At 36.1% G+C, this 25151-nt stretch overlaps 1 protein-coding gene across 2 annotated transcripts; it reads left to right on the plus strand.

The window, feature by feature from the left end:
- Window positions 1-7226: 7226 nt before the first annotated feature.
- LOC107011428 (ATP-dependent DNA helicase At3g02060, chloroplastic) lies at window positions 7227-24941 on the plus strand. 2 transcript variants are annotated; one of them, XM_015210935.2, is made up of 14 exons: window positions 7228-7974; window positions 8822-9047; window positions 9410-9655; window positions 10463-10597; window positions 11583-11707; window positions 11943-12082; window positions 12219-12289; window positions 14153-14314; window positions 21082-21168; window positions 21393-21566; window positions 21756-21800; window positions 23667-24023; window positions 24173-24555; window positions 24674-24941. In XM_015210935.2, the coding sequence occupies exons 1-13, from the start codon at window positions 7364-7366 to the stop codon at window positions 24272-24274; spliced, it is 2481 nt and encodes an 826-aa protein (XP_015066421.1). In that variant the 5' UTR covers window positions 7228-7363; the 3' UTR covers window positions 24275-24555; window positions 24674-24941. The 2 variants fall into 2 exon arrangements, with proteins under 2 accessions (XP_015066422.1, XP_015066421.1); XM_015210936.2 differs by lacking the exon at window positions 10463-10597 and having other exon boundaries at window positions 7227-7974.
- Window positions 24942-25151: the final 210 nt, after the last annotated feature.

Here is a 25151-nt window from a genome sequence, read left to right on the forward strand (position 1 = left end):
GTCATGAATTTTGTTATGTGACATTTCTATTTTTCTATGTAATATAAATTTATGGTTAGTTTTGATAGTTTTAAAAACTTATGGGTATAGATCATATTTTATAAAAAAAAATGAAATATATTTTTCAAATACTATGGCCAAACATATACTGAAATTTTACCCAAATCTTCACCCAAAAAATATTTGCCAAAAATATTTGAAAATCTTTGACCAAACGCTAACTAATTATGGTCCTACTGATATTTGTTAGTTATTGCCGAATATATGTTAGGCCCGTGCGTGCATAGACAACCACGTCTAGTTCATCCAATTCATATGCATTCTTTTTAATATTTTTAATAAATAAATTGTAAATTTTTTTACTAAATTAACCTCTTGACTACAAATCTACAATTGTAATTATTTTATTTTTATTGGGTATTTGCTTAGTTTTCTAGTATATAGTTTGGGTATGTGTGTGCACAGACAACTACGTCTAGTTCATTGAATTCATATGCGTTCTTTCTTATATTTTAACTAGTTTTGAGACACGTGTAACGCACGTGAATATCAAATCATGTATTTTAACTAATTTTATGAAATATTGTCAATAATATTAAATCAAAATTTTAAGTAAATAATTATAAATTGAATAATAAAGTGTAATTCTCTATGAATAGTGGATATGAACTTTCAAATGAATAATACTGAAATTGTCGAACGAATATCCAAAACCACATGTAATTATTTATAATATAAGGCTAGATCAGATTTATCTTTTTCCTTTTTTTTGGGTCACTTTTTCTCGTTTTAGAATTAACTGTGATATGTATAAAAATAAATGTCACTCTAATCTCTTAATTACACCTCTTAAATATAGTTTCTTCTCTCTGCCCTATAGTAAAATACTTATTTATTATTATAGTTTCTTCTCTCTGCCCTATAGTTCCCGCATTTAATATAATATAACTAAATAATTATTGATATAAAATATAGAGATATACTACATTGAATGTTTTTAGTTTGAGTATTATATTAATTTAACATTTAAGTTATGGAGTGTTCAGATTCTACGAAACATTGAAATTCTCAACATCTGTAAATTACATTTTAGTTTTTCAGAAGAAAAGAATGAAAAACTTAAAAAACTCATAGTTTAGAATTGTGAGGGAAATCCTCCGTTTATAGTTAACAAAGGTAGTATGAATATGTCCTTATTTTGTTTGATCATCAAAGTCTCATCCCTTCAAAAGTCACAATCCTTTAAAATAGTCACAACTTATAGGAAAAGTCATAACTTTTTGAAAATCCTGTGACATATTCAATGTGAAAAGATGCATACTTTTTAAACAAATAATATAAATAAATAAATAAATATAATATAATATAAAATATAGGAGATATACTAAATTAAGTGTTTTAAGAAGAAGAAGACGAAGAACAATAAAAAACTTTAATAATTTGTAGTTTAAAAATGGAATGAAACCCCTCTTTTTATAGCTAACAAAGGGTATGAATTTTTTTTATTATGTCTGTAAGCTGCCCTGCTTTCACATTACACTGGCAAATCAAGTCTATTAAAAGGGACAAACTAGTTTGTCAATTAGGTACAAGTCTTTTAAGTCTTAAAAATTAGAAAGAAGTGACAAATAATATATATTAGGTTAAAAGATGTTTTCACAACAGTCCCAAAACTTTTAATATTTACACTTTAGTCCAACAATTATCATAATTGTCGGGACAACTTCTTTAACCGTCCGACAACTGTTGTAGTTGTCCACACAACTTCTTTAGTTATTCGACAACTTTAATAGTTGTCCAAGCAACTTCAATGGTTGTCCAGACAACTACAAAAAATATCACTTAATTTAGTTTTTTTAATTAAAATTAAAAATAAAAAAGAGTTCTCTTGCCTTTTTTTAATTGAAAACTTGCAAAACACTTTAAGCTCATTTTTTCGATTTTCCTTGTACAGGATATTAGGATCATAAATTCAAGCCGCTAAATGTTGAGGGAGACTGATAATTGTCATAGTTGTGGCAAGTCATGACACTAGCAACACAATGTCCCAACAACAGCGATTTCGTCGGAGCTGGCTCTTGCAAACTTTTCACCTCTAACACCCTTAAAAACCATGGATACAAATTCTACCGCTGCCCCGCCAACAATGTCAGTCTCCTGTATTTCACTAACATACATACCATTTTCTCTCTTATCCATGTTTAATTAATTTGTTCGCTTTTCTGTTTTATAAAACAAAGTGTTAGTTTTTCAAGTGGGCTAACGAGATAAAGTTCAACGAATTTATCAACGTTCTGCTTTATCGTTGCAGTGTTGACTTTTGTCGTGTAGGACCTAATGGGGGTCGGATCTTCTTCATCTATCCGATAGAAAAGGTGAAATCTTTCTGCCTTGATCCGCTTGCTACGACTTTCATGTTTTCCTTTCTTTTTATTACTCCCTTTGTCCCAATTTTATGAGAGACATTTTATTTTTCGAGAGTCACTCTGTTTAAGTTTGACTAAGAATTGCGCATGAAATTTCATTATTTTTAAATGAAATTTATATATTAATAAACTATGTAAAAAGTAATATAAGTCATAATAATTTAATTCAAAAATGTTCAAAAGATTTTTGAAAAACTTACTATCAAAAGATAGTATTATTTGAATCTCGAAATCCAAAATGTGCCATAAAATGAGACCGAAGGAGTACATAATTTGAGAATGACTTTTTCCCTTCACATTTCTACTTTTGAATCTGGCAAAGGACATTAACATAATAAATATACCTAAAGATATCCTTTTTTGACAAATATAATGAAAGAATAGTGGTATACTTATATCATAATTTTGTTATGGGATCTTAATAAGAAGATAGATTTGAACTTGTTGCATCGTTTTTACTTGGTCACTGATATAAATTTTGATTTTACCTACATTTTTAGAATCATTGCTTGACTACCGATTCATCCACAGATATTAATATTGTATAAAGAATATGAAAGTTTGTCTCAGTGTACAGAGTTACTGTTGGTAGGAGGCACAGGATATCCTGTAAAATTAGTTGAGATGCGGGAAAACATATAGAGGATGTAGGAGACATTCAAATATAGGGAATCTACAGGAGGTACTTTAGAAGAGAAAGTCATCAATTCTTTTTAGGGTTCTTTTCTTCTTCTTCTTCTTCTTCTTCTTCTTCTTTTCTTAGACATTAGTAGCTAAAACCCTTGTTCTGGGCATGTAGCTACGGACTCAATGTTGATTATTTAAGGATTTTTGAATTGATTCTTGATTGTCATTATAAGTTACTTTTATATTATTGTGTTTAGTATTTCTTGATTGTCCATCTTGAGATAAATCTATTGTCTAATCTTAAAATCGGGAGAGGAGAGGTTAGATAGACCAGAGAATACAGAGAGCTAGGTCCACCCATTAGATTGAGGTGATTAGTGTCCAGGAATGACGCCCAGACGAACACCTTGCGTTACGAAATAGGATGAAATATAAATGTTGGACAATTGGTCTATTTATTCCCGCTCAACGATGTAGTTGGATAGATAACTGGAGTAGGCGACAAGAGGCGTATAACCCGGATCATACAATCAATCTTATAAACAGTAACTTGACAACTAAAATTAGTTCTAAGCTGATAATACGATACATGAGATTCGTACATGCTGCAACCCTTGGATTTTTCAACCATTGTAATTAAATTTATTATTTTAATCCTGCATTCTTTTCTTTTGACACTCTTAAATAAATAATTAGATTCGTATAATTTAGTAGAAATAGTTAATTGACAAGTCTTTTGATTCTTTTAAGAGCCACTATATTACTTGCACAATCGCATACACTTGCGTGTGCAATTGGGAGCAACAAAGGGCAAAGGGAACATAGAGTCAAGGTGATCAATTTCATAAAGATGAAAAAAAGAAAGAAAAATTATCTTAATGCAAAAGAATTTACTTAAAAAAGGTTGGAGATTGGTAAATTCAAGAGTAAAGTAGACAATGTCTTTGTATGATCATCGGTTAGTAGCTGACATTTAGAAATGAAGGGAAGAATGTTTATAGTTAAAAAATAACTGATTTTTCATGCTCGAACGGGGAGAGGAGAAATGGTAAGTTCAAATAGATCATTCTTAATGGAAATGTCTAACTAAAAATTACTAGGTTTTTCAGTCTTGGTGAAACAAAGAGTTTGCATGAGCGTTAGCATTATACTTTTGTAGATTATTAGAAAATTAAATGTTAAATACCATTATGTATGGATATGCATACTGCGAAACAAAGAGAAAGTAAAAGAATGAATACTATTGTCATGCAACATAACTCATCTTCGACATATTGCATCGTCAAATTGAGAGATTGAATCATTTCGAAAAAGGTATTCAGTTGGCTTCAAAGTAAGGAAGTAGGAAATGCATATATAGGAGAAATGTTTTCTTCATTTGTCATATTGCTCTTTAGTCTATGATCTACCACCAGTACGACTAAGAAGTGCATTATAGTATTATACTTGCTTGACTTTGAAAAATAGGTGTTGTTTGTTTGCTTGGACACTATGACACATATTTGTGGTAATATCCTATCCTTGAAGTTGTGTTGTTGGGATCTAATCATTGTGTCAGAATACCACTCTTACTTGTTTTAGATCTTCTCATAGTAATTTAAAAATGAATAGTTACATTTTAGCTCTTTAAAATTCATCTAATGTTGACCAAACCCTTTTCAGGAACATGGAGCTTGTGACTTCAAACTATGGCTAGATTATGAGGAAGCACTAGGACGAAGCACCAAATTAAATGAAAACACTAGTTCATCTCTGTCGACATTGGCTAGCATTAATGTCAGTCCTGTATCTGATGACTTGGTTAAGGAATGCAAATGTACGATCTGGAGTCGGTCATACGGACACATCCCCTGAAGAGATCTATAATAACCTCAACAGTTTTCCTGCAACAACTGGATTTGTGAGGAGTCACAAAATAATTTTAGAGGATTTTATTTGAGAGGACGAGGTGTTGGATGAACCTTCAAGAAAGCATCGGAAAGATTGCGATATGTAAACTTAAAATTGGTGATACTTCTCTTCTCTATTCAGTTGTCTCCTCTGGAATCTGAGGGGAGATTTATCCAATACAGACTAAAGTTCACAAACAAATTCTTGTAGAGGTTTCAGGTTTGTATAGAAAATTACTCTACTTCTTATTCTTCTTCTATTTTTCTGATTTGTTTCCATTGATCACTCACCTAGTAGACATGAGTCCCTGATAGGTATTTATGTTTCCTTATTTGGTTAATTTGGTTCTTCTGTAGCTCATTCTTCTGTCTCACGGATGCATTTAGTGGTAATAATGGACTGATATTGAATACTATTTATCAAAATCTTATACTCTAGAGTTGGTATGGCAGGCTTGTGTTCCCTCCTCCTCGGTAGTTGATGGTATCCTCACCAGAGCATTTTACTTCCTGTAAGTTTCTTTTTTAACAACTGCATAATAATTTATGCCCCCTCTACCCCCTACTCTCTCCACAAAATGAACCATGAACCAAAACGGGTGGTTACGTATATTATAATCTAGCCTCAGTCACCCTAACCCTAACAAATGACTTATTTTACTTCATTTTTAATCTATTTGTAGATGTTTTTTCTCCTGAGCCCATTTTTATCCTTCAAGATATGGGTGAAGAAGATGATGTTTATCCAACCACTCAGCCGAGAAATCTTTTAGCAACTGAAAATAGAATATGTATAATGCTTACTGTTGATGAAGATGTGCAGCTCATAGACTCTAAAAAAGAAGTCTAATGGAAAAAGTTTCTAGGGAGGTGTACAAAACAACATTATGAGGTGTTTGATCTTAAAAGTGTTTTTGTAGGCTGCTGATAGTCTTCAGAAGTATTTTTATACCCTTTTTGAGTCTATGGATATCAAAGATCACATGACCATATCCAAGAGGCAGATGCTACTTTTGTTGCTCTTGACCACTTAGATATTGATCGCCAACATTTTGGTGGATGAGTGGAGGCTTTTATTTTTCTGTATCATCTAAAATTGAATGCTTTATATCCAGTGATCAATTTGAAAACCTTATTAATCATTGGTTGTCTGAGAAATTAAAATTGGATGAGCTATCTCATGTTCATTTTGAGGCAATAAATGCTTCTACTCTTGCTAAGCAACACCATCTAAACCTTAAAATCGAAGCTTCTACGGTTACAACTAGGTTTTCTCAAATCGAGGCTGAACTAACCCATTGTGAGGCAGAGAACTCAGCTCCTTGGTGCAGCTTAGAACGTATCAGGAAAAAGAAGAAAAAAACTGAGCGTCTTTTGATTGCATTCAAGGAGCTGGAGAATGCTTAAGAACTCAGGAAACAGAGAGAAGTGGTCCATAGTTTCTAACAAATAATTGGTTGGTGGTGACATGCTAATAAATTTTACATGCTTTTGAGTGCGGTTGCTTGGAACTAGAGTTTGGTGGGGTCTTGGTGATCATGACTCCGTTTATGTACATTGAACTGTACGCTAGGGAATAGACAAAGACCATTATTCTTGGAAGTGTATATTTCAGTGTTGTGCTTGTTACGTATAATGAATCTTTCACCAATTCTTTATCCATAGCAACAAATGTATTCGGGTTAAAGGATCATGAGGTAGACACATATGACTCACTTGTGCTATTGTGTATTGTGCTACGTGTAGATGTACTCTTCTGTCTTTCGACAAAAACTAGACTAATATTTGTATATATTTGGATTGGATTTTCAACCTCCATGCATTGCGTACACTAATGTAATAGCCTCCGTAAACTGTATTTTTATTGTATGTAAAGGAAGAGGAACTCTTTCTATTTGATCATGACATCTTCAACTATCCATGTAGTTTTTTCTGAGTAGCAAATATACCAATTCATTTACTTGCTAGAGTTTCTTTCCTCTTTTAGTTGGTACTTGATATATATTGGGAGTTGCTTTTAGTAGTGTAGAAATCAGACATGTTTGTAAGATACACATTAAACATGTACTATTTAATTTTTAATTAGTGTGTTGATTGGTATTTAAAATGTATGTACCAAAATTTTCCTAATAATAGACATATGTGGGAAAAATTCTGAGTTTTGAATAAAGTTGGTAATCTTTTAAGAAATTATTATTTTATTTATTTAGCTCAAAACAGACTTGAAAAGAACAAAAATTTGCGTACCTACATTCTTTACCCGTGGGACATTTTTTTTTTAAAAAAAAAGAAAGAAAAAAAAAGCGTTGTGGGCGTACTATCATGTTTCGAGGGAATAGATAATGTGGCAAACCCGACGTTCCATTGAAGCTCTGCTTTGAGAAATTAGAACAAGTCTTGCTCTTACAAGTTTATCCATCCATGGCCGCTGCAAAGGCCTCCCTCTTCTTCTCTCCCTCGGAGTGCTTTCTCACAACTCGTCTCTGCAAACTCTTCTCCACTACTCAAAAACCCTCTTTTCCCTCTCCCTCCTCCTCTTCTATTACCTTAACCAATGTCCTCAATGCCGATGCTGTATATACCAAATTGCCTCCCCGACTACGGAATGCAAGACAGGAGCAAGAGCGAGACGCCATTTCTCTACTCAACGAGCGAATTCGCCGGGAGCATGCTAAGAGAGATCACTCCCCTCTTAGACCGGCCATGGATTCCGAGGAGGCTGATAAGTACATTCAGCTCGTGAAAGAGCAGCAGCAAAGGGGCCTCCAGAAGCTCAAAAGCGACAGAGCCAGACAAGGTGCTCCACATGATGCAGCTCAACCTACCTTTAGTTACAAGGTGGACCCTTACACTCTCCGTTCCGGCGATTACGTGGTCCACAGGAAAGTTGGAATTGGTCGATTCGTTGGCATCAAATTTGACGTTCCAAAGGATTCCAAAGAGCCTATTGAATACGTCTTTATTGAGTACGCTGACGGTATGGCTAAATTACCCGTCAAGCAGGCATCTCGTTTGCTCTACCGTTACAACCTGTAAGTACAACACTCCTTCTTTATTTACCACCTTTTTGTAGATTTGTATGCAGACTGCAGTACTTGTAATTCATTGCAAAACTACTCTTAATTACCGGTTGGGTTCACTGTCCCAAGCTCCTGAGCTTATTGAGCCACAACTTATTACACTGCTGGTCAATTCCCCCTTTTGGTATTTAAAAATTAAAAATTATGCAGAAGTGGAGAAGATCTTTACATACTCACCAATACGAATACTGCTTCAATCTCCAATACAACTTGAAGGGCCTTCTTTTCAGTTCCTAATAGAGGGCATAGCTCTGACAAAGAATCATGTCCTGTCCAATTCTCTTGTCATGAATTCCCAGCAATAGACAAATCCTCCCCCCAAAAAACAAACAAACAATAGGCAAATTTCCTTTATACTAAAGGAATTTTGATTTTTCAAGTATAAACTTGCGTTGCACCTCTCGATCTATACAATTTCTTGAATTAACATTTTTTATGGTTAGGATGACACTTCCTCAGATCACTTAAAAATGCATTTCCCATTCAAGTTAGCCTCTTTTCCTTAGTCACGAGCTACCTGCTTTCCAACCCTTGTTAGTCCAGCATGCTTCTTCGTGCCAAGGAAGTAGGCATCTAGCGGTGAGATAGGGATCTGATTCTCGTTTTGGAAGAAATAAAATTATTGATAGAGAGATACAGGCTTTGCCTTTTATTATCCTTTATCACCACCGTTGGAAAGATTCTCTTGAGTTATTGACTGTGGAGCCAAGGGAAACCTGGAAATGTCATTTATTAACAATTCGTGTGCCAGAGAGATAGTCTAGATTACTATTTGATTAATGCCTTTTTAATTATTCAGCCCTAATGAAACCAAAAGGCCACGGACTTTGAGCAAGTTAAGCGATACTAGTGCATGGGAGAGGAGAAGGATGAAGGGAAAAGTTGCAGTTCAGAAAATGGTTGTGGATCTAATGGAGCTATACCTACACAGGTTAAAACAAAAAAGGCCTCCATACCCAAAGACTCCAGCTATGGCTGAATTTGCATCTCAGTTTCCTTTTGAACCCACACCGGATCAGAAACAGGTTTTTAATTGTCTCTTCTGTATCATTTAAATTCTGATGTCCACCTGCATGGCTTTTTCCGCAAAATATCAGCTTTTGTTGGTTCCTTCCATGTGTATAGTTTAGCTGCAATTGTTGTTTTTCATCCAGTTGGTTCAGCAAGACATGTATGAAAATTTTAACAACGCAAAAAAGTAACAGTGTTGTTGTCTTGCCACATTCTATTCAGAATAACTTATTGCTTCTCATTGTGCGTAAAGTGTAGTTATCTTGGCACATTTTAGTCAGAGTAACCTATTGCCTGAAAAGTTCAATCATTTTTACTGCTTAACCTATAATGGAAAACCTTTTCTGTTTCTTACAGTATTGAATTCCAATGACAGGCTTTCTCAGATGTAGAAAGGGACTTGACAGAGAGTGAAAATCCAATGGACAGATTAATTTGCGGAGATGTTGGTTTTGGTAAAACTGAGGTTGCACTGCGTGCCATCTTCTGTGTAGTCTCTGCAGGGAAGCAAGCTATGGTTCTAGCGCCAACAATAGTTTTAGCTAAGCAACATTTTGATGTTATCTCAGAGAGATTTTCAAGATATCCTAACATAAGAGTTGGACTTCTTAGCAGGTTTCAGGTGCATAACTTGATTTTTATCAATATGCTGCTGATGCCTAAGAAGCACTTTCTACTTGAATGTCTACTCTTTATCATTTAAATTTTAGGTGGTTTTGTAAAAGAATGTGGTTGCTCCTGACCTTCAATGTTAAATATTTGCTCATAATGTTTTCTTGCAAAACCTAACTTCTCACATCTCATGATTTCTTAAGATTAGCTTTCTTGACAATAGGTCCATGGCAAGAAAACATATCTTAAGTTCATCGGAGTGCCTTATAATAAGGGATTCTGTTGATGTACTTCCATGAAACTTAAGCTGACATAGACACGTTAAATCTTATGTCCATTGAGGATTTTATGCAGTTTGAGATTGTTTCACAAGTCATGCTTAATTGATTCTTTTTTTCTATAAGGGTAACTTGTATTCATATTAAAAAAAGACTTCAAACAGGTTCTTTGTTGATTGTTATTTATTTCGAACTCACATAAATTAAAAAAAAGTCACCTTGTTGAAATGGTTTAATATTATTTAATATATATATATACTCCTCTTAAATATTGTCTACCTCTTTGATTATTAAGAAGACCATTTAAATATGCAAGGAAGTGCACCAAACTAGAAATGATATCTTCTTCTTTTTCTTTTTAGTATTTTCCTTCCAAAATCTGAGTGATTATGGTTCCCAATATGAACTTCTTAAATATGTTATTTTAGTTTTAGTTCTTTGGTGTTGGCACTGTTGTTCACCTTGTCTAAGTAAACACCATATCCTTATTCGAAGTCCTAATTTTAGTTTTCTTTGCCACCGACTTTTGCTCACTCAAGACCAAGTCAGAGAAAGAGGAGTACTTGAGTATGATTAAAGACGGACGTGTGGACATTATTGTTGGGACTCATTCACTACTTGGCAATCGGGTTGAATATAATAATCTGGGTCTACTTGTGGTTGATGAGGAACAGGTATTGACAGATATCTAAATGCCATTATATTTTGGATTTTCTTTATACAACCATGGTATCGCGACCAACTTGCGTGCACCTTGACTAATCCCACGAGATGCCACCTCCCACCAGCAACAAGAACTATATACCAGGTAATCCCATGAGATGCCACCTCCCACTAGCAACAAGAACCATATACCAGGTAACTCTATCCACCCAGGCTTGGACAAATGGGAAGACCTAGTGTTCCGGTCTCTGTTGGGATTTGAACTTAACCTCATCATTCTTAACCCAGTACATTGACCACTAGGCCACACACCTTGGTGCCATCATATTTTTTGATTATTTTCTTGTCATTTGCATCGAAAGGAAGTAATGTTTCGAATTTAGTCATGGATGAAATAGGTTGGTTACTTGAGTGAGTAAGGCCTTATAAGGAGGAAAAAGTATGCGTAAACTCATTGATCTAAACCTGATAATGCATTCTTGGTTTGATCTATGATAAGCCCAACTATGACTATTTTTTCTTATTATCCCGTGTTTATAAAAAGCTCAAAAGAAACTTCATCCAAAACCCAAAAATGAAAAAAGGTATATTAGCCCGAATAAAACCATGAAGAATCCAGGGAAAGGTGTATTAGCTTATTAGATGGGGCAAGCGTAGGGTACTGTTTCTTTTTTCTTTTGATAGGGTCCATGATGAAATGGAGACTTACGGCCTAGCTGGTGTTCATTTATTCATGGTACTAAGTTTTCTCGTTATCACTTAAATGAATAGTAAACTGAATTTATTGAAGAAGATAGTCAACCTCAGTTTCAAAAAAAAAAAGAAGATAGTCAACCCTTAACCTTCCCCTGTTTTTGTGTGTGTGTGTGTGTGTGTGAGAGAGAGAGAGAGAGAGAGAGAGAGAGTTTGTGTGTGTCTGTCTTTTGGACATCCTTCATACCTATAGCCCGATTCATCATATTTGATCTCCCTCTGAATTACTCTTTGTCCTTTCAGAGGTTTGGTGTAAAACAGAAGGAGAGGATTGCTTCATTTAAAACTTCAGTGGATGTACTCACACTTTCAGCAACGCCTATTCCGAGAACTCTATATTTAGCATTAACTGGATTTCGTGACGCTAGGTAATACCACCGAGTTTGTTTCAATTTATCCAAGCCCTGGATGGCTGTGATGAAGTATCCACTGTACTGTTGGGCAGTCCAACAGCTGAATTGTGCATCATTCATTTAGCTGTGTCAATGTTGGCTAGATTTGACTAATTGTGAAGTTACCTTCAACAAGTCAATGTTTTGCCTGCTCAATTTTTTTGTCTGTTTTGCTTTTTGTCTGCCTTCATTTTCTTTTCCACTCTAACAGTTTGATCTCAACACCGCCTCCTGAGAGAGTTCCAATAAGAACGCATCTTTCAGCTTACAGTAAGGACAAAGTAATATCAGCTATCAAGCATGAATTGGACCGTGGTGGTCGAGTTTTTTATGTCTTGCCCCGCATTAAAGGTAATGCATTCTGTGCCTTTTATTTACATTAATTGTGAGTAGCATTATGTAATTTGGTGGCCAGGCTGTAGAGGAGTTTGCTGAAGTTCATCCATTGTACTCGTTGTAGTTACATGGGTTTGTCTTTTACTTGCAGGTCTTGAGGATGTTATGGAATTCTTAGAACTGGCATTTCCACATGTTGAAATAGCTATTGCTCATGGAAAGGTAATTATGGGATTTAATGAGTTGGCTTTAAGTTCTGCTACTGAACGTCAATCAATCAATCATTTGATCAATCAACTGTGTGATACCCTGTGACTTAAGCTGTTATGGGACTCTTTAAGCTTTCTTCTATAGCTTCTGCATTTACTAATCCTTGTTCTTCATTGGAGTTCTCTTCTGGACTGTCTGATGCCTTTTGACTAAGCATACATGAATCTAGGAAACTTTATGAGGCAGAGCACCATAAGAGAGGAATTGAGAATTGATTTATCATATGGGAGTAAAATTTTCGGGTATGAAAATCAAACGCTTATTGTTCATAGGTCTTATGTTTAGTGGTACAGTTGGATGAAGGGTATATTAGACCTTTTGAGACAATCCAGGCCCTTTTCCTTACAACTTATTGAGATTAAACTAGTCACTGCAAATTATTTAGTATTGGAGTGAAATGGGACTGAATAGAGAAGAATAAATGATTCATGTATCCAACTCCAATTGACTTGGAACTGAAACGGGGTTGATTGATAGATTGATTATTCTGGTGGGACAATATGTTGAAAATTACTTTCAGTTACTGTAATAATTTTTAGCATAATAAGTTGTTACGTTTAGGATAAATTTGAAATTTAAATTTCTATTAGGTTGTTTTAGTTGTTGAGTTTATTTAGCTTTTTTGAATTTTTGTTATGAAGATTTTCTACGGATTATGTTTTCAAGTTGACTGTTCAAAAGCCCTTGTCAAATTATGGAGAGATATTTTCAACTTAAAAGAAAAAAACCAACAGTGATATCAAGAGCCTCATTGATCTTCCGTGATCTATGAGTTCTTCTAAAGAACTATTTTTCACCCGTTAGGGCTAGTTTTAACCCTTCAAGGCTAATTTCAACCCGTGCTTATTTTCTACGCGTCGACTATTTTCAACCAATACCAATTTTTAACCTATTTTCAACCATGACAAGCAACAATCTCTTTTTCAATACCCCACAAATTTTCACCAACAAATATTATCAAATTTGGTCTGTGAGAATGAACTCATATTTTGAAACCTATGATTTATTATATGTTGTAATGGAAGAAAGATCCTTACAAACTCTCCTTGCAAATCCTATCACTGTCCAGATGAAAGCACTTTCAAAAGAGTTCTCAGACAAGATAAGATTATTGAGGGTGTTTTTTAAGGACAAAACCAAAAGAAGAAAAAGAAAGAAGAAGAGGAAGATCAATATAAAAATTGTGCTAGTTTAAAATAATCAAAAGAATTCAGCACCAATTGCCAAACAGAAATTGAGGAGGAGCAATTTTTAAAAATTGCAGTAACTAAAGCCAAGGAGGATTGTTGAAAATTGCTTTCAGTTACTGTAGTAATTTTTAGCATAATAAGTTGTCTGATGTCTGTTACATTGTTGTAGTGGTTAATATTACTTAGCCTCTTTGAATTTTGTTATGCAACGTTCTTGTAGATTATGTAATCAAGTTGGTTACTTGAATCCCTTCTATGCTTGATAAAATTATGGATAGATGTTTTCAACCCTTTTTTTTTGCACCATATTTTAAAAAAAAACCAACACAATAATGAGAGCAAATTTCTTTAAAGAGTCATGTCGCCTTGTTGCAACAGCAATGGTGGGGCTGATATTACATATTCTGTATTACTGGTACTAAAGTAGAGTTTAAGTTATTGGTGCATTTGTTCTTGCTATTGCTCTAAAAAGTTTATGCTTTTTCAGAGTATTAAACTTTGATAGAATACTTATGTTCATTCAGTCTTTAGACATAATCTAAGATATGAACACGTATTTACATAGCATCTACACTGCATTATTCAGTTCTAGTGGTCTCACATGCCATTTCATCTTTTTTGGCAGCAATACTCAAAACAGCTTGAGGAAACTATGGAAAGATTTGCACGGGGAGATATTAGAATTCTTATATGTACAAATATAGTAGAAAGTGGCCTTGATATTCAAAACGCAAACACAATCATCATTCAAGATGTTCAGCAATTTGGACTTGCACAATTGTATCAGGTTTTTACATTCTCTTGCCTAAACGAACAGCAAGATTTTGGTGTCATGTTTTTTTCCATTGCTATTGGTAGTTTTTTCCTCCACTGTTTCAGTTACATTAAAGCAGGAAGCAAATCATTTGTTTTTATCTGTTGAATTTTCTTCGGCATAAGTGATAGAAACATAGTTTATTTTGACGCAGCCTTTTGTTCAATTTTACATGAATTTGATGTTCCTTGACAGCATGTGCTGTTTTCCCAGCTCTGAGTTATATAGAATCTCCCTGCTTCCTTAATATACCTGATTAGCAACCAGCTTTTGACAAAAAAAATGTTCTCTACTTTTTCTCTCTCTTGAAGAATGTGCCTAGAAGTCTTCCCACCTTTTCCGGTTAATTCCGAGGCTCTTTCCGGTGATAATCATGGTCGGAAACATTTATTTCACTGCTGGGAAAAAATCTTTTGAGGTAGTAGACATTAGCGAAGACCATTCACGATGGTTTCTGTGGATCAAGCGGAACAGAAGATTTACAAGCAGAATTAAAATAGACGAAAATAACTTAATATGGGTCTGCGAAGCGATGAAACAAGCATCAAGGGGAACAGGCGGTCTATGTAGGAGATGGCGGAGGAAAGTTGAGGCATACATCTACAGAGTTGTACAAAATTTCAACATGTCTGGTCGTTTTGTCAGGATCGAAGCAGTGCTTGGTGACCGGAAATCTTCAGTGATTATCCCAGAAATAATCTGCAATGGTGGATGGGCTGAAATAGCAGAAAAAATTCTAGGTCAGCTGCATAGCACTTCAAAGCCTCCTAGGGTTCCGCTGGCAAGAACATTCAGGGAGGCGGCTTCTCCTTCTGACTAGCCAGTTCATACTAAAACCGCAGCCATTGAAGTTCAAAACTCCATCAAAATCAGCCACGCAGCAGAGTTGGATAGTTCCAAATTCCTCTCACAATGCTTGATTGGAATATTCAACGATCCTTTCCACTCAAATCCCAACACCGACATCATCCAGAAGTGGTTCTTAAACAGGTGGAAAATCACGGCGGGCCTGAAAATCACTCCTCTCTCACACAATCAGTTTCTATTTGAAATGCCTTCACGACAGGAGGCAGCGCGGATTATGGCAGGAGAATGGTTTTGGAATGGTCGAAAATTGACTCTCAAGTGGTGGTCGCCAGTGGTCGGAACTGAATTGACACACCAATCTCAGAATTTCAATGGGTTAAGACATTGGGCATTCCGCTACATGCTTGGTCAGAAAGCACTTTTAAGGTTATTGGTGATATGTGTGGGGGATTTTGTGGATACAGATGAAGATACAAAAAGGAGGAATTATCTGTATTGGGCTCGGATCTGTGTCAAGAAGTCGGGAACAGTCCTTCCAAACAAGATTAAGCTGGAAGTAGGAGACCGAAACTTTAAAATCATGATTATAATTGACACCCATGCAAAATTTTGGGTGGCCGGAAATAGTAAAAGCAGTGCCGGAGATAGCAACGCGACAAACGATGGCAAAAGGGAAGCATCGAGTCTCGCACCGCTAAAGTTTGCTGACAGGCAGGTGGGGCAGCACGTGATTTGTCCAGAAATTTCAAAATTCTGGGATGGAGTGGGACCCTCAGCATATAAAGGTAAAATTGCAAAGCCCAACAATGTTTAATGGCTGCTGGAGTATCACAAACATGGGCCAAAAAGAAGACAACATACTAAAACATTCTGGAAATCAAAAGGGCCGGCCCAAAATAAATATGTTGGCACTGCACCTCCCAGCCTCATCGTGTCTAACACTTTTGACCCTTTAACGAAGGACACAGAAATTTCAAGTCTCAACCAGGAGGCTGAAATTAGCGAAGCATTGGCTGGGTACATGTCAGAACAACTCGATGCAGATGATGAGAGTGAAAAGATCCGAATCCCCAAGGCACCACGAATCACTCCTCAGAATAATCAATCAATCTTGGCAAGTGCATCAGATTCATAATACTCTTCCCAGAATTTCTGTGACTCTTCATCTCTATCATGCAACGATGAAGGCAACCTCACCCCAACAGTCATTGAAACCTCCAAATGGACCAAGCTTGTGATGGTGAAAGCTTGCAAGGCTTTTGGGGTAAACGTTGCTGGATTTGAACACGAACTCCTAAATATGGTGTATAGATTGGAACAACAAAAACAACTGCAGTTACAACAAAAACAGGTAATTCAGGGGCAGGACAACCCAAAAAGGAAGAAGAAGGGAGAGAATGAACTAAAGAAGCTTCTTTGTGACCTGATACAACATAATGGCGGTTAGGGGTAGGAAATACAAAGCCTTCTCTGGATGAAAGTTAAAATCTTGAGTTGGAATGTCAGGGGGCTCAACGAGATCAATAAAAGGAGCACAATAAAGTCCTTAATCAGACAGTGGAATCCCGATGCAATATGTTTGCAGGAAACCAAACTAGATGAATGGTCAAGCTTGATCAGTGGGCAGTTATGAGGAAACAGATGGGCCAGCTGGGCAGAACTTAAAGCAAATGGCACAAGGGGAGGCATCATCGTTCTATGGGACAAGCGGAACTGGGTAAATATTAGCACACATCAGGGGATCTACACAGTCTTATGTATGCTGGAAAGTGTGCAGGTTAATTTTCGATGGTGTTTCACTGGAGTTTATGGGCCTCATACTAACATTGAAAGAGAAGATCTTTGGTATGAGCTTGCAGCAATAAGAGGATTGTGGGATGACAGTTGGGTCATAGGAGGCGACTTCAACGTTTGTCGCTTTGAAAGTGAGAGATACAATTGCATAAGAAGGTCCAAGGCTATGAGTAGCTTCAATGACACCATCTCGGACCTTGGCCTCATGGATTCGCCTTTGCAGGGGGCATTCTATACCTGGACTAGAGGAGATGATCCAATTCAAGCATCAAGAATTGATCGGTTCTTGATATCCCCAGAATGGAATGATTGTTTTAACGCAATCAATCAATTAGCACTCCCTAGTGTAGTCTCCGATCACAGGCCTATACTCTTGAAATGTGGGGTTGGGAGTCTAGTTCATCTTAATTCAAGTTCGAAAATATGTGGCTAGAGGAAGAAGGCTTCTTGGAGAAGGTCAAAACATGGTTGCAAAGTTACTCTGTGAATGGGACACCAGATTTTATTTTATACTAGAAGCTCAGATACCTGAAGAAAGATATCTCAAATTGGAATAGAGAGGTCTTTGGCAAAATTGACACTAACAGAAACAGGGCACTGGAGGAATTAACCGCTATCGAACATGCTTCAGAGAATAGAGCGCAGACTCCAGAAGAGAATCCAAAGTTCTATGTCTCAAGTTGGAATTGAAGAAGTATCTTGGAGGCAAAAATCAAGATGCTTATGGCTTAAGGAGGGTGATAGGAACACAAAATATTTTCAGAAAGTTTCCAATGGCCGTAGGAGGAACAATACCATCGATAAACTCAAAATAGGTGAAGTCATAGTGGATGATAAAGCGGTAATCAAAGAAGAAATTTTGAGTTTTTACCAGCAACTATACACTGAAAATGAACCTTGGAGGCCCACTGTTAGCTTTGAAAGTATGACATCCATCTCCCTGGATGAAAGACTGGCTGGAAAGAAATTTCGAGGAGGAAATTCATGCTACCATCAAGGCTTGTGCACCTGACAAGGCCCCATGTCCGGACGGATTCAGAATGGCCTTTTTCCAGAAGGCATGGGAGGTCATTAAATATGAAGTAATCGGGGCCCTAAACCACTTTCACCGTAACTGTCATATGGTCAAGTCCTATAATGCTTCCTTTATTGCCCTTATTCCTAAAAAGGAAGGGGCAATAGAATTAAAAGATTACAGACCCATCAGTCTTATTGGGAGTGTGTACAAGTTAACATCAAAGATTCTTGCGGAGAGACTTAAATCTGTAATTGGGAAGTTGGTATCAGGCTACCAAAATGCATTTGTTAAGGGTAGACACATCTCAGATGCTGTATTGATAGCAAATGAGGTGCTGGATTGGAAGCAGAAATCAGGAGACGCAGGGTTGTTGTTTAAACTTGACATAGAGAAAGCTTTTGACAAGCTTAATTGGGCTTATCTGTTCACAATTTTGAGAAGGATAGGATTCGGGAGTAGGTGGATCAAATACAATTTGACAACGGTAAAATACTCTGTGCTCATTAACAGAGAGCCTGTAGGTTTTTTCTCTCCTCAAAATGGGTTGAGGCAAGGAGATCCCCTCTCTCCCTTAGGCCTTAGTAAGATGCTCCAAAAAGCATGTCAACTACAATGGATTGAAGGCTTCAACATAGGCAGCCTCACGGGAAACAATGTCACAGTTTCACATTTGCTGTATGCGGATGATGCTCTGCTATTTTGTGGGGCAGATAGATCACAAGTTATTAAGCTAAACTTGATTTTGCACATCTTTGAAGCTGTCTCTGGACTACACACATATGTCAAAAAGCATTATCTATCCAGTAAACTCAGTGCAGAATTTGGTAGAGCTAGCTGGAATCATGTCCTGCAACATAGGGTCCTTCCAACAATTTATCTTGGGTTGCCCTTAGGTGCAAATTTCAATGCTAACGAGATATGGTCGGGAATAATTGAGAAGTTAGAAAAAAGACTAGCAACATGGCAAATGCAGTATCTTTCTTTTGGAGGAAGAGTTACATTGATTAATAGTGTAATGGACAACATCCCAACATATCACATGTTTCTTTTCCCTATACCATCAAAAGTTCTCAAGAAGCTCGACAGAATGAGAAGGAATTTTCTATGGGAAGGAAACAACAAGGATCACAAGTTTCACTTGGTTAAATGGGAAAAAGTGACAACCTAAATCTCAAGGGGGTTTGGGCATCAAAGATCTTGTAGCTCACAACAAAGGCATGATGATGAAATGGTTATGGAGGTACGGAAGTGAAGACATTGGTTTGTGGAAAGAGGTGATCAAAGCTAAACATGGTGAGCTTACTCACTGGTCCACAAATGTCTCAACAGATGCATATGGAGTTGGTCTATGGAAAAGCATCAGTAAACTTTGGCCAGAGTTTGCTGGGAACGTCACATTTAGAGTTTGCGATGGATCTCACATCAAATTTTGGAAGGACATATGGTTGGGAGACAACTTTGGGTGAGGAATTTCCAAGTTTGCACCTCATTGCAATTGAACCAAATTCTACCATTGCATCCAACAGATCAGACGACAGTTGGGACCTAAGGTTCAGGAGAAACCTAAATGACTGGGAACTTAATGACATATTTGCCTCTTTGCCAAATTGCAGCCCTGCTCCTTTTCACCCCAAGAGCCTGATAGATTGAAATGGGGTAACTCAAGAAAAGGTCACTACACAGTCAAGGAAGGATATCACAGCTTATGCTCAAGGAACTCAATGATTGACAAATGGCCATGGAAGCATATATGGAAGACAAAATTACCTACCAAAGTGATCTGTTTCAGTTGGACTGCACTACATAACTCATGCCTCACACAGGATAATCTCTCCAAAAGGAAATTCCAGCTTGCTAACCGATGCTATTTATGCCACAAGCACACAAAAAGTGTCAACCACTTGCTACTACACTGCCCAGCTGCCTCACACCTATGGAATATGTTTTGTTGTTTTTCTGGCCTTTCTTGGGTCATGTTTTTCTCTGTTAGGGATGCTCTTGAAAGTTGGAATTCACGGGATGTTGACAAAGCCACCAAGAGTATGTCGATGATGATCCCTGGTGTTATCTTCTGGTGTTTATGGACAGAGAGGAACAAAAAATGTTTCGATGGAATTTCAACTTCTAGAGATCTCTGGCGAGGCAGATGTATAGTTAGCCTTTTTAGTTGGTCCAAACTGACCCCTGTAAATAATTTAGAACTCTTCTTGGATTTTGTTAGCTCTATAGCTCAGGAAGAGGCTACAAATCCTTTTTTGTGAGCTTAAATGATCTATCCTTCTAAAGCTTGCATCTTCTTGATGCCTTGAAATGAATCTACTTACTTCATCAAAAAATAAATAAATAACTGATTAATCACACGAGACGGTTAATGGTGCTAAAGGAGAAAATTTACCTTTTGGGATAACTTAGGTAGCGGGGGTTTAGTGTAGCAAGTATTTGTTACATTCAAAAACTCCTTGTAGTCTTGGGATTACTTGAAGTTCAATAGCATTTATAGTATTATTTTCCTTTTAGTGGCATTACAGTCAAGCTCAGATTTTTATGAGACAAGGAATTGTTACAGAGAGAACAAATGTCGTTGAACCAGCCTTTCTGTGATATTTGTGAAGTCTTCCCTTGTTTCTTTCATGAGGAGTTTCTGGGGTTTGGTTCTCTTGTGATGTTAACCATGGGAAACCACTGACCTGCTATGCAGCTGTGGTAATGAAGTCAATCAATTGTCTTCTACTTAATGTAGTGATTTCAAACTCCTGTGAAGAAGCATCTTTTCTATCTTTCCCAGTTTCTTTTTCACTGTATTGACTACTAAAGTTGATTGGTCAAAGATTTTCAGCCCTTAATTTCTAAACTTGGCCCCTGCCGCTGTTAGCTAAATGATTAACTTGTCTCTTAATAGCTTATGGTCAACACTGTAGATTTTGTAGTTAGATATCTTTTAGCAGATTTTATGAGACTCGTATTATGACCATGGGCTAATCTGGACATGATGATGTGTTTCTGACAGTTCCATATCTTTACTTTTCAGATTCTTCGCTGTTGTTGTTATTGATTGTTATAATTTCAATTGCTGTGACTTCTATACTCTTTCTAATTCCTACTCCCTCTTTGATTATTGTAGTTGCGTGGAAGGGTCGGACGGGCGGATAAGGAAGCTCATGCACATTTATTCTATCCTGACAAATCACTTCTTTCAGACCATGCACTAGTATGCTCTTTTTCCTCTATATTTTTCTAATGACAGGATATGTAGGAGATGGTTCATATATTCTGTCTTCTTGCCTTTATTCTGGTAATGTTGTGGTATTTTCCAACAGAACAGAGGTTCTAATTTATCAAGGATGAATTTCATTATATGCATGTTGTGTGAAGTTATTTGCAGAAGATTGATCTTTATTATGTCTCTAATATAGCATTCATTTGACAATTTAGGAGAGACTTGCTGCTCTTGAAGAGTGCTGTGAACTTGGTCAAGGTTTTCAGCTTGCAGAAAGAGACATGGCTATTAGAGGATTTGGCAATATTTTTGGTGAGCAACAGACGGGGGATGTCGGCAATGTGGGCATTGATCTATTCTTTGAGATGTTGTTTGAAAGCTTGTCTAAGGTCTGTTTGCATCATCCTTTTATTTCATTATTACTGGTTACAAAGATAAAATTCACTGGTATGTGCCTAAGATAGAATTGGTTTCTGCATGCTATCCTCCCTTAGTTTGAGATTATGATATTTGTATGCATCGATTATGTACCTTTCAAAATAAAAGGTAATGAGATCTGTTATCTTGTGTTATTCCAGGTTGATGAGCATCGTGTAATATCAGTTCCTTACCCTGCAATGGAGGTATTTAGTGCTCTCTATATTTTCTATAAGTTGATACATTAATCTAGTACAAAATCCATTTTACGTCTGTGCTTGTGTCCCATTCTCCAATACCTAATCCGTGCTGCTTTTTTAAGGAACTATCATTAATTGATCTTTTAGATGATTGGTTAGAATGTCAACTAGAGAAATTCAGATCTTAAATAGGAAAAATTTTGGGACACTATTTTGAATTAGTAAATGTTGAGTCATGTACGACCAGAATTTGCCTAACTACTATAGTGAATTATGAGCTTTTCATTAGCACACCCAATTAGGCTTTGATTATGCTTTGATTATCATTGAAAGATATACTAGTCTACTACAGACAAAAATCACAAACTAGACTTGACAATCGAGATGCATATGCACGATCATGTTTTTTTTTCTTTGTTCTTTCGGTAATTATGTATAAGTTGCAGTTATAAAGAACATATAAACAAGTTCTCTCACTATTATTTCAAAATTAAAGGGAGTCTTCTTGAGATTAGCTATTAAATATGTGAAAAGTTCTTAAAGTGTAGTTACGAAAGTATTCGATTTTCAGAGTGGGATGAAATTTCTCAAAAAAATTCATTCCATCTCAATATATATGACCTGACTTTGTTACCAGTTTCAAAAAAAGTATATATGACCTGACTTGATGTATGTCGACTGTTAGGAGTAAAGTATTTGATCAATTAGTACTTTGGGTTTTGATAAAAGAGTGTTGAAAATAATAGTTTAAACACTACGTGATTTTTTCTAATCTTGTTAAGTCTTGATGGACAGAGTTACCCGATACCTGTGCTAGTGGGAGGTAGCAGGGACCTCTTGAAATTAGTCTAGGTACATGAAAGCTGACCTCGAACACCTCGGTTAAAAAAAGAAGTATGGAAAAGTGAAGTTGTTAGTTTAAACGATGTGGTGTCAAGTTTGAATTATCTAGGATAGCATCAATTATACTATTTCATTTTGTTGAAGGAGAGGATTTTCAAGATTGTGAAAGTTGTCAACTATTTTAATTCGCTCCAAAAAAGAAAAGTACGTCAAGTTTTTTGGTTATATGGAGGACTAATTAGAAGTGAAAAAATAGCTAATCTAGAGGGTTTTTAAGTAACTGGGCAATTATACGTCTTATATGAAACATTAAAGGTATAAATCACTACTTCATTGCATGAAGTTTAAATAATTGTTAAAAAGGCACAAGAAAGAATGCAAGGAAACAACGACGAAGATAAGAAACTATACAGTAATAAATTATCGATCGGAAGACTGGAAGTCATGCATTATCTAGTTTCTTCAGTTGAGTCTCTAATTTACTGCCTTATCATCGTCTCTTGCTTCGGAACATGTAATAAGAGTACTAGGTAGAAAAATAAAGACAATTGCTTGGAATTGGGATGCATGATCAGGGAATTAAGCTGGGTTAGTTATCTAAATGTTGAGCATGACCTCACTGGTCCGCTGGCATGTGACATGTGGAAACGGCTTCGTATAGGAAACTATAGACTGGTGGTTCTACAAATAGCTTGTTAGAATTTGTGTCTCCTGTTAAAGTTATTCTGCTTTCACATCCACTGTGAATGATATAGCTTATAGTTTATCTGCTGAACTAATTCCATTGGCAATTGCAAATACCATTGTGAAAGATATAGCTTATAGTTTATCTGCTGAACTAATTCCATTGGCAATTGCAAATACCATTGTGAAAGATATAGCTTATAGTTTATCTGCTGAACTAATTCCATTGGCAATTGCAAATACCAGTGAAAGATATAGCTTATAATTTATCTGCTGAACTAATTCCATTGACAATTGCAAATAATGGGGGTATAACCTTTCAAAATTCTCTCACTTCCTCTTCAGCTTGATATCAATATAAACCCTCATCTTCCTTCTGAGTACATAAACCATTTGGAGAACCCCATGCAAATCATCAATAGCGCTGAAAAAGCAGCTGAAAAGGACATTTTCAACCTGATGCAATTTACGGAAAACCTGAGGCGTCAGTATGGCAAGGAACCTTACTCTATGGAAATCCTATTGAAAAAGCTTTATGTCAGAAGAATGGCAGCAGATTTAGGAATTACCAGCATTTATGCTTCAGGAAAGATGGTTGGCATGAAAACAAACATGTCAAAAAAGGTTTTCAAGTTGATAACGGATTCAGCAACTTCAGATATTCATCAAAATTCTCTGATATTTGAAGATGGCCAAATAAAGGTGTCGTTTTGTTGATTTTACTATCTTCTCTATACCTATACTAATGCACTAAGGTTGCATAATCTTCATTTGAAAGAAAGGGGAAAAAATAATGTGTAAGACATGTTTTTCCATATTTAAGTGGCTGTGTAATGATGTGTCTTATTCAGGCTGAACTGCTCTTGGAGCTACCTAAAGAACAGTTGCTGAATTGGATCTTCCAATGCCTCGCAGAATTATATTCCTCATTGCCGACCTTGATAAAATATTAGTCCTTTCAATGAACTGTGATTCTTACATCATCTAGTAGGCAGCCCCACGGTCCATTGCCCATCGCTATAATAGGGTACTGGGGAGTGGTTTAATTAAGAGCGTTAGAAGCTTGTCTCTCATCAGCAGCTGTCCCCACATGTACAGTATGAAAACTTGAGATAGATCTGTATCATATATTCAAGCTGATTGTGTTAACCAACTGGCACTTTCCATTCCTCGCGGGCAGTCAATCTATATCAGAAGTAAAAGCCACGATGAGTGCATTGCCTTCTGAGATGAGGTACTTAATTTTTGAATTCAATGAGGTTTATCTTTGGTCTGTTCTCTTTTTATCTTTTCATTTTCTATTTTTACATTGTCTCCTAATCGTCAGACCTGGTTTGCTTTTCACTGTGCAGGATTAACAGAGTTGTTTAAATATAGGATATATTGATGGACAAAAAAAAGTTAGGATCCTGAATAGGGGAAGAGCACAGATCATATTTTGTCTTTCATGTTCCCTGGACCCATGGCTCCTTTCTCTTTATGTTATTAGATAGATGTACTCTTCGTGACATTTTCTTTCTTCTGAATTATGACGCTTCAAGGAATTTGTGTTACATATTTATTTATTCAAATAACTAGTAAAATTATCCGCGTGAAGCGCGAGAATTTAATATCATAAAATTTATAAAATAATACTTAAAATTTGTCAGTCATTAATAATGTAAAGGATAATGATAATTATTACTACATCTTATCATTTATCCTTAATAACATAAGCATAAATTAGTGACCGTTAAAATATATATCAAGATTTGTAACATAAGCAATGGTGTCAGTGAGCCACTCAATAGGAGGCAGAGAACACAAATATTTAATTGTGAAGAAGAAGAA

Source organism: Solanum pennellii, chromosome 2 (genome assembly GCF_001406875.1).
Source record: "Solanum pennellii chromosome 2, SPENNV200".
Taxonomy (NCBI): domain Eukaryota; kingdom Viridiplantae; phylum Streptophyta; class Magnoliopsida; order Solanales; family Solanaceae; genus Solanum; species Solanum pennellii.

What these genes read in the sequence shown, in the direction of transcription:
- LOC107011428 (XM_015210935.2), top strand. Translation starts at nt 7,364, where the DNA reads ATGGCCGCTGCAAAGGCCTCCCTCTTCTTCTCTCCCTCGGAGTGCTTT. An exon ending in ACTGGATTTCGTGACGCTAG is followed by an intron (nt 11,708 to 11,942) that starts GTAATACCACCG and finishes CCACTCTAACAG; the next exon opens with TTTGATCTCAACACCGCCTC. An exon ending in GACTTGCACAATTGTATCAG is followed by an intron (nt 14,315 to 21,081) that starts GTTTTTACATTC and finishes TGATTATTGTAG; the next exon opens with TTGCGTGGAAGGGTCGGACG.